This window comes from Marmota marmota, unplaced genomic scaffold (genome assembly GCF_001458135.2).
Source record: "Marmota marmota marmota unplaced genomic scaffold, marMar, whole genome shotgun sequence".
In the NCBI taxonomy this organism is placed as follows: Eukaryota; Metazoa; Chordata; class Mammalia; order Rodentia; family Sciuridae; genus Marmota; species Marmota marmota.
Window position 1 is genome coordinate 3,765,623 of NW_025999900.1, and position 10,125 is coordinate 3,775,747.

General features: G+C 38.9%; 2 protein-coding genes across 4 annotated transcripts in view; one reads left to right on the forward strand and one right to left on the reverse strand.

The window, feature by feature from the left end:
* Nucleotides 1–7,214, forward strand: part of Mthfd1 (methylenetetrahydrofolate dehydrogenase, cyclohydrolase and formyltetrahydrofolate synthetase 1) — a 68,621-nt gene extending 61,407 nt beyond the window's left edge. For both annotated transcript variants that reach the window (XM_015490063.2, XM_015490067.2), the window contains 4 exons: nt 1,898–2,005; nt 2,432–2,584; nt 5,404–5,497; nt 6,993–7,214. In XM_015490063.2, the coding sequence (XP_015345549.1) occupies nt 1,898–2,005; nt 2,432–2,584; nt 5,404–5,493 (351 nt within the window). In that variant the 3' untranslated portion in view covers nt 5,494–5,497; nt 6,993–7,214. The remainder of the gene's footprint in view (nt 1–1,897; nt 2,006–2,431; nt 2,585–5,403; nt 5,498–6,992) is intronic.
* Nucleotides 2,576–10,125, reverse strand: part of Zbtb25 (zinc finger and BTB domain containing 25) — a 32,497-nt gene continuing 24,947 nt past the window's right edge. For both annotated transcript variants that reach the window (XM_048798483.1, XM_048798480.1), the window contains exon 4: nt 2,576–2,904. The gene's annotated coding sequence lies outside the window, so the exon portion shown is untranslated. The remainder of the gene's footprint in view (nt 2,905–10,125) is intronic.

Consider the following 10,125-nt stretch of genomic DNA (forward strand, 5'->3'; position numbering starts at 1 on the left):
CTCTTTTTTTTTTTTTTTTTTTTTTTAATGGAATTTTGTGTTTATTTTGTTTTAGTGGTGCTCTCAAACATGGTACTCTCATATGGTAGGCCAGTGCTCTACTGAGCTACTCCCTAGCCCCTGAACTTTGGTTTTTATAGATGGGTTTGAAAATCTTTTCAACCAATCATCATTCTAGAAAATGGTACACACAGTGCAAAGTACTTACAGTTACCCTCTCTAAACCCCTATCCACAGCACTTAAGTCAGAAACTACAGTTCTTAAAGCAAGCAGGAGACATGGAAGAAGTAGGGTAACAAGGACTTTTTAACCCATTTCTGCTTGGAGCTTTTCTCTGCTCTGACATAAGACAAAGCTACTGCTTTTTGTCTTATTCAATATCTGCTAGTCTTAGATCACCCCTCAGCCAAAGTGCTTTTTGCTTCAGAAGTTCTCAATGTGCCTTGGCATTTAATAAGCCCCAGTTATAAGATGCATATGAAAGTAATCTATTGCATCTTTTTAAAACCTTTATTGAATATTCATTTTATTCATGACCATTAAACAAAGCCCCTTCATAAATGATGACTATTTAAAGGTATAATTATTACTTTTATAAAGTTTATTACTCCTTTCAAAAAAAAAAAAAAAAACTTGCCCAATATATTCTTTTAGTCTTAGTTGCTAAGGAATAGAGAACCAGTTAAAATACTAATTTTAATACAGTATTTATGTGTGTGTGTGTGTGTGTGTACCTTTCTATCAGTGTATCTAACCATACCCTCTACACACACACACACACACACACACACACACACACACTCACGTATAATTTTATATAGACAAAATAATTTCACTTCCATGGGACATTCTCCACTTATCAAATCTTGGGCTTGGGATGGGCATGTTGTAATCCCAGATATTTGGGTGGCTAAGGCAGGAGCATTACAAGTTGGAGGGTAGCCTGGACAACTTAATGAGCCCCTGTCTCAAAATAAAAAAGTGCTGGGGTGGTAGAGCACCCCTGAATTCAATCCCCAGTATCACAAAAATTTTAAAAAATTAAATTTTTTTTAAAAATCTGGGGCTTGGCAAAAGACCTAAGAAGAGCATACTACAGGGACACAGCCACATCAATGTTTATAGCAGCACAATTCACAATAGCTAGAATGTGACCAACCTAGATGCCCTTCAATAGATGAATGGATTAAAAAAATGTGGCATTTATACACAATGGAATTTTACTCAGCTCTAAAAAATAATAAAATCATGGCATTTGCAGGCAAATGGATGGCATTAGAGCAGATTATGCTAAGTGAAGTTAGCCAATCCCTAAAAAACAAATGCCGAATGTCTTCTCTGATATAAGGGGGGGTGACTCAAAATGGGATAGGGAGGAAGAGCATGAGAAGAAGACTACCACTAAATAGGGAAGAGAGGTGGGAGGGAAAAAGAGGGAGAAGGGGAGTTGCACAGAAGATGGAAGGAGAACCTCATTGTTATACAGAATACATATATGATGTTGTAATGAGAAAAAGAAAAAAAAAGAAGTGTGTTACATTAGATTGGATAGAGAGAAAGGATGGGAGAGGAGGGGAGGAGTAGGGAGGATAGGAAGGGCAGCAGAATAGAATAGACAATATGATTGATGTATGTACATTCCATGTATGTATTATATATCAAAATGCATTCTACAGTCATGTATGACTAAAATAAATAAATAAATAAAAAATTTTTAAAAATCTGGGGCTTGGAATTAACATGTTCCTAAACCAATAAACTTCAAATTATTTGCATATCAATATATGTATATTAAAAAATATGACCCTTTTAGTGACACTGACCTGGAATGTGACCATGTCCCTGTGAGGAGTCCTCATGTATGTCATGGTTTCTCTTTTCTTTCTTGTGTATTAGCTCCCAGTTGAGGATAAAATCAGGATCATTGCGCAGAAGATCTATGGGGCCGATGACATTGAATTACTCCCTGAAGCTCAGCAGAAAGCTGAAGTCTACACAAAGCAGGTAGATGTTGGGCTAGTTTGTTTTTTCCTCCCTTTGCAAAGCAGGCCTTGGAGTCAGAATCCCTGAGTTCTCCCAGCCCTGCCAGTCACCCACCGCTTCACTTCGTTGAATAGCAGCCTTATCACCTCTGAAATCCTGGGTTTGGATAGGTGATTCCATCCAGGGTCTTCCTTTACCCATATGTCGTATGTGAATGTATAGAAAAGCCCTGAGGATATGAGGAATGTCGTAACTGAAATATCAAGAACCTTTTCCCGGCTTTATCCTCATGCTCTATTAAGCAGGAGGATAGAGAAATAGAGATAAACATGAAGGTCATCAGCTATTTCAAATAAATTAAAGAAGCTTGTAACCAGAATGCCCTGATATCCTTTTTTGTACTTGTCAACTTTTCATTTGTCCTATTCTTGTTCTCTTTCCCCCCAGGGCTTTGGGAATCTACCCATCTGCATGGCCAAAACACACTTGTCCTTGTCTCATAACCCAGAGCAAAAAGGCGTGCCCACAGGCTTTGTTCTGCCCATTCGTGACATCCGTGCCAGTGTCGGGGCTGGTTTTCTTTACCCTTTAGTAGGAACGGTAAGTGAGGCCACAAGAGAGGAGCCTACTTATGTGTGCTTCTCATCCTAAATGTATTGTTAAGTTGACAATAAAATGCCAAGTTAACAGAGTTCACTGCTGAGAAGAAAGTTGGAGTTAGGCCTATTATGATTAATCCTCATGCTATGGACCATATTGATGTTAGTTCAAATGTGATACTGTGACTACTACTGCATAAAAAATTCAGGGGTAACTTGCCCTTGATTGAGTCCAGCATAGACCGATTGATAGGTTGGGTCAGTGGTAATATATAGGCAGCTCTTCATAGCCATGAGTTCTGTATCTGTAGATTCAATCATCTGTGGATCAAAAGTATTTCTAAAAAATTATCTGTACTGAACATATACAAACTTTTTAATATATATAATTATATAGCATTTACATTGCATTATAAGTAATCTAGAGATAATTTAAAGTATAGAAGAGGATGTGCATAGGTTATATGCAACTATTACATCATCTTAAATAAGGGACTTCAGCATCTACAGATTTTAGAAATCATGGGGATCCAGGAACCAACCCCTGATGTTACTGAGGGACAATTATAATCATAATTAGTGTTTATTTGGCACCTTATACTAGATAACTCAGTCCTCCCAGCAGTCCTAGGAGTAAGGACTGAGGTTCTATATGTCCAGGGTTTTACTGACAGGTTTAGAGTTTATGCCTAAAATTCAGGGAGGTCATCATCTTTGAGTAAGGAATTCCTTCATAAAATACAACTGAATCATACATAGACAAAAAGCAAATTTGCTTACTTACAGGTTTTATGCACATAATAGGAAGGTAGAGAGATGATTAAGGACATAATCGTAGTTTAGACAAATATTGTCCTAACGTTAACATAGATTTGCGCCTAAGATTCCTCTTAGGTCTGCCTGCTATCCTGAATTTACAAATTGTACTTACATGCAAAACAGAATTGAAATATTCAACTAGACTAGTACAATAAAAAAAAATGCCCCGGGCACATTGCTGCACCCCTGTTATCTCAGCATCTCGGGAGGCTGAGGCAGAGGATTGAGAGTTCAAAGCCAGCCTCAGCAATTTAGCGAGGTGCTAAGCAACTTAGTGAGACCCTGTCTCTAAATAAAATACAAAATAGGGCTGGGGATGTGGCTCAGTGTCCCTGAATTCAATCCCCAGTACCAAAAAAAGAAAAAGAAAAGAAATGCATGGATGTACTTTTAAAGCTATGCCATTCTTTCAGTACAGTAAGAAAGTGATAGGGGGTGACATTATGCATCCTTTTGAAAGTGCATGATGTCAGAGCTGAATTCAGTTCTTACTTCTGCTGACTTTGGTCTCAGGCAAGGTATGAGAGGTGTGAGCTTATTGACCCTAGCTCACAGCGTGGGCCAACGTCACCATGGAACAATGGCATCAGCACAAGTGCCAGCACCCTATTGCCTCCTTGGCCACTCCAGAGAATAAGAGGCTTAGTCTTGTGATGTAATGCTCATCAGTTTGGGGCTTGTAGAAATTTTCTTTTGATAGGAATGTTAAACCAGCACCTGCAGAAATGTATGCTGTTCTTTTGGAGAAATTGTCAGCACTTATCAGCACAAGAGCAGTAGCTGCACTCTGCCTGGTTACTTTCCATGTCTGTATGAAGAAGGGTAATCAAAGAGATGAAAGCAGAGTTGGATGTGGTCAGGCCAGTGCACATCTGCCTGCTCAGACAGCCAGCCTGCCCAGTACAAGACTTTCTCATGGAGAATAAAACTTGGCTTCAGGGGCCTTCAGCTTTAACTTTGACCAAGACTTGCACACATAATCAAATGACTTAAACACTCTTAATAATTCTGTTCTTAATACCTCTTGGTTGCTGTGGGGCCTCAGCAGTGCTCAGAGGATTTATTTATGTATCACTTCAAAGTGTGGTGACTTCTTTTCAGAATTTTATATCTAGGTTTATATATATGTATACACATCATTTTATTTTTTTCTGATTATTAATAACCAATATTTAAGGAAAAAATCATCTTTGGGAAGGAGTAAAAACTCTGAAAATCTTACTGCTGTTTGGGGAACCATTTTTAGAGCTTTCTGCTGACAGGCACATGCACATCTACCCCAGTGGGCACATGTCTCTTGTCTTCATAATATGCAGTCTGCTAGATTTTTCTGCTAGGTCTAAAAACTAGTCCTTTTCTTTTCCATAGTTGTCCTTATCTCTTGCAGAACCCAGGAATAGAAACCAGTTATCAGATCCCTATAGCGTGTATTGTTTGGTGCTCACATGTCAAAATTTAGTTTTATTGAGTATTAATGTTTTGTTTTACAGAAGATGACTCATCCTACTTAACAGTGTTTTTATACTTAAATTTTAGAAATTCAGCCTCAGTTGTTTTCCTGTCTGGTTCTGATTTGGAACTTGTGTGTGTTCATTATACAGGGTATGGTTACACATAAAAATATACCAAGTTCACACTTACAATCCATGTGAATTTGCATCTAAGCAGGTATTTATTAAAGTCAAGACTTTAGAAAAGAAGCAAGAATAAACATATAAGCACTATAAGTTTAAGAGTAATGATTGTACTGGACATAGTAGTGCACTCCTGTAATCCTAGCTACTCAGGAGACTGAGGCAGGAGGATTGCAAATTTGGAGCCAGCCTCAGCAACTTATCAAGGCCTTAAGCAATTTAGTGAAACCCAGTCTCAAAATTTAAAAAAGGGGGCTGGGTATATGGCTCGGTGGTAAAGTGCCCCAGGTTCAATCCCTGGTACTCTGCACACCCCCCCCAAAAAAAATCACATTAAGTTCATTTTTCATGCTGTTTTACATCCTAGATGAGTACAATGCCTGGGCTCCCTACCCGGCCGTGTTTTTATGACATTGACTTGGATCCTGAAACCGAACAGGTGAATGGACTCTTTTAAACAGGTAAGTTGTTACTGGATAGAGTTTTATTTTTCTTTCCCTCTGTACTATATTTAGTATTACAGAAATCAACAATTGTAAAAATTCAAATTTTAATGCTTTCAAAACATTTCTTTTTGGACTTCACTGAAGGGAGGAGATCAAGAATGAGAGTTAGCAATAGCCAGTGAATGAGATATTTGTATTTCAACACATCTTTAGGAAAAGAGCAGGCTTGTCCTGGGTTGGCTGTGCAGGGGAGAGTGTTGCTGTAATGAACTATGGAGGGCCAGCAGAGAAGGTTAGGCTTGAGCTAAAAGTTGATGGCATGTTGGAGGCCAGACCAGCTAGAGATCTGTATCAACAAGTTTGAACAGACAGAAGGCAGGAGTTGAGTAAATGTCCCAGAAAGCAGAATAAAGAAGAAAATGGGGCTGGGGTTGTGGCTCAGTGGTAGAGCACTTGCTTAGCATGCGTGAAGCACTGGGTTCGATCCCCGGCACCACATAAAAATAAACAAATAAAATTAAGGTATTGTATCTATATGCAACTAAAAAAATATTTAAAAAATAAAAGAAGAAGAAAACAGGACCAGTCCAGGAGTTCTTGGGTTCTTAGGTGAATCACAATGAGTGAGCTATCCCTAGGCACATCCAATTGAAATTTCGAAAACATCTAACAAGAAAATCCTAAACAGTCTTTTCCAAATAAGGAAAAAACAAAACAAAACCTGATTTGCCTGTGAAAAAATGAGAATTACACTGAACACCTGTCTTATCATCAATAAGAGGCTTTTTAACAATGGCAACGCAATATCTTCCAAGTTCAGGGAAAGATAACTTTCCCTCTATGTTAACCCATCCAAATCTGTCCAGATGTTTTCAGGTATGCACAGATTTGCCACTTCCACATCTCCTCTTAGGAAATTATTTAGCAATGTACCCTGTAAAAATGAGGAAATAAACTAAGAAAAGAGGAAGATGAGTTTTAGGAAATTGAGTCCTGATTTTGACAGTAACAGGTGTACTGACGACTATGTAAATGATCTCGAGTTACAAATCCAAACTGGAACCAGAGGAGGGATGGCTTGAGAAAGGATGGAAAGAGCTAGAAAAGACAAGGGCATCAAAGGGCAGAATAAAAGCTCTTATATCATTTGAGAAAGTAAAGGTCCAGATGGAAGCACAATGTAACCATTTAAGTCATGGCGAGGATGCTAAGAAGAGAGACTTTGAGCTCAATGCCAGGGAAACTGTGTTCTTTGAGAGGGCATGTGAACTACTGGAAATGCGGTCCTGGCTTACTGCTTGGTGTGTTCCTGAGCAGTATTAACATAACCTTCATGTAAATGCCATGCATTATTCTCCAACCTATTATGGGCAGACCCTAGAAGACTATTGGTGGGAGAGCATATAAATGTCAACAGCTTTAGCAATATGAGTGGGGAATAATGCAGTGTGGAAGGAAAGAAGAAACATTTTGGTGCAAAGAGAAAACATTTATTTGTTTTTCTTTCTAGATCATCCTTCTCCAAGAAGCCACTTTGAAAGTTTGGCCCACTGTGGTGGGAAGTTGAGAGAAGTCAACCGCTGCCTGGAGGGTCTTCTGAAATGAATAATGGGAGTTTGCCTACAAGCCTTTTTTCAGCCTTAATTCTCATGGTTATGTACAAATTAACATAGCTCATGTACCTATTTACTTTAATGAAGTTCTACAGAATAAAAAGAAAATAATTTTGCTATCTTGGTGTTAAAATGTAAATCATAGCACTGATAGACTGTGCTGCAGTATCACTGCCATCCTATCTGAACCCATCTGTTGGGCAGCCCCTTGGGGCTGAAGAAGCAAATTGCAGTATGTACTTTGTGATCAGTTGTGTTTAAAGCGGGGAATATGTGCATGCTTGTGTATCTCTGCAAGGACACATGATTCAGGAGACCTAAGAAGGTCAGAGTGGAAGTAGGGTATGGAGGAAGATTTGCCTTTTTATCTAATACCTTTCTATTATTGTTCATTTCCCACCCCCATCCCAGGGAAGTATTGCGTATATAGGTTTTCGCCCTGAGTTTCCTTGGAATTCCCATTTCTATCATAGCATTAGCACCATTAAGTCCTTAGGAAGGATAGTCATAGCACTAGACATAGGTTAACCCTTTTTACTCTTGCTGGTTCAGCAGTTGTTTATTGAGTTGCTACTAAATGCCTGGGCTTTTCTATAGAATTTCATTTTTCCTAGAATATTCTAACTTTTCTTGTGAGAGACCTGTCATCGCAAAGTAAGAGCTAACCTTTGCTTAAAAATGTGTAAATATTAACTATAATAGAATAGATCTCGGGCTGGGGATGTGGCTTAAGCGGTAGCGCGCTCGCCTGGCATGCGTGCGGCCCGGGTTCGATCCTCAGCACCACATACAAACAAAGATGTTGTGTCTGCCGAAAACTAAAAAAAAAAAAAAATTAAAATTCTCTCTCTCTCTCTCTCTCTCCCTCCCTCTCTCACTCTCTCTTTAAAAAAAAAAAAAAGAATAGATCTCTAAATTAAGTTTGTATCCCCATTTTACAGAAAGGCAAACTGCAAGATTGCACTGCCAGGGCCTGCACCATGAACTTGTAAGTTGTTTTGTTTCCAGAGTCTTTTCTCTACCATCAGTCTGTCTCTCCAAGCTCTATCTAGAAGGCAACTCCTGCCAGGTTGTGAGAGGTGGTAAGCTGTGCCCTTTTCATATCCCTCCAGAAGGAAGGAATGATAAGGGTAGAAGAAGCTAAGAGAGGAAATAGAGGTTAGAAGGCTGCTGAGCAGTCCTGATGGCATGGGTTTTGTGGAATTGCTTTTTCAGTTTTTGATAAAGAAGATGTGTCACACGTACCAGCTTACAGATGCTGTTTCCACAATGAAAGAAGGCACAAGCAGCCAAATAACAGCAGGTCAAGTGAAGACTTGTATTAAAGACCATAGAAGCATTGGTGCGTGGAGTGCTTATGTGTGTCACCAGAGAAGGCCCAGTGTTTTCACCTTGGGGTTGGGAATTACTTTTGATCACTGCTTCCCAGTGTCTGGTCTTACTGTTCTCTGGGCTGTGACTGCGTTCCTTCCCCATATTAGTCATCTTACTGCTAGGCTGCTGCTGTGAGTTGAAAATGTATAGACACTTAATTCAAGAGAGTCAGCAACATTTATGTGCTGCCAATTAAAGAAGATTCCAGAAGAACTGCTGTTGGGTTTCTGGTGGCTCTCTGCAACTTTCATGCTGCCCCCAGGCAGATCAACCATCAGCAAATTGGAACCACAGTTTCACTTCATGGTGTGCTAGGGAAAGGGGCTGAAGGACTTCTTCTCAGAAGATCTCTGAAATGTTAAGACTCTTGAAGGGCTTACCCACTTCCACAGCTCAGGCCTGGACTGTGGGTGGGTAGTGACCAGAGTTGGAGAAATGGTATGATGGTATGATTCAGATAAATGTGTAAACTATTTTATTGTCACACTGTATCTGGTGATATTACATGATAAACTGTAAGTAGGGTAATTTGTCATCAAATTGGAGAGACATTTATAGCCCATTTCCTATTACATAATGCAAAGCTGCTAATAGAGTAGTAGACAATGATATGGGTAATAATTTCAACAGTCTTAACTGTCACTTAAGTGCATTCAGGGATGACAGGTTTCTTTCATGTATGAGGTACTGGATACATTTTTTAAAAATAGATCTGACATTGGGTTCTAGTCAAATCCTAAAGAAAAACCACAGTGCAGTATTTTATTTATAGTACTATACTCAGTGTGAAAGACTATGTGTGGTAGAAGTCAGGGACAAGTTATTTGTAATGTACCTCAAAGAAATCTCTTAATTTGTCCTTCAAATACAAGATAAATTTACCTCTGACCTCAAACTGCTTTTCAGCTCCCTTTTACTTTTTTTTTTTTTTAAGCAAGTAGAATAAGATCTACGAGTCATTAAGGTGGACTTTATATCATTCAACATGAATCTTTCTTCATTCCCCAGTGCTCTCTACTAAGACAGCTATTCTGCCCTGTCCTCATCTAGGTAAACCATCCTTATTTGTTGCCTAAAACTGCTGCAAATTCTCAGGTCCACTAGATTTGAAGAATCTTGGAGTTTGAGTATGAGTAACAGTACCTCAGTTGCTTATAAATGGCATGGATTTCTTTTTGCTCTTATTTATTTATTTGTGCAGAACTGGGGTTTGAGCCCAGGGCACTTTGCCACTGAACTACATCCCCAGTCTTTTTATTTTTATTTTGAGTCAGGATCTCAGTATGTTTCTGAGATTAGTCTCAACCTCCCAAGTCACTAGGATTATAGGTGTGGACCACTAAGTTCAGTTTTTTTTTGCCTTGTTTAAGCTTCAAAACTGGCAGAAGCGGGGTTAGCAGCCCATAAGGAGATATCAAAGCCATTTTCACACACCTATGATTGTTGGATAAACAGTGCTAAACTGAATTTCTTAATTCAGATGCTTATAGATGTTTATGGGTTTCCTGCTTTACAGCTCTTATCTGCAAATGTAAGATCCTGACAACTTCAATTCAGCTTTGTTGGATTATTTGTCATCCTGCCCTTCACTGTTTTTTGTTGTTTGTAGTTGTTGTTTGCTAAACTTACAATTTACGGTCATTAATAACTGTCTCT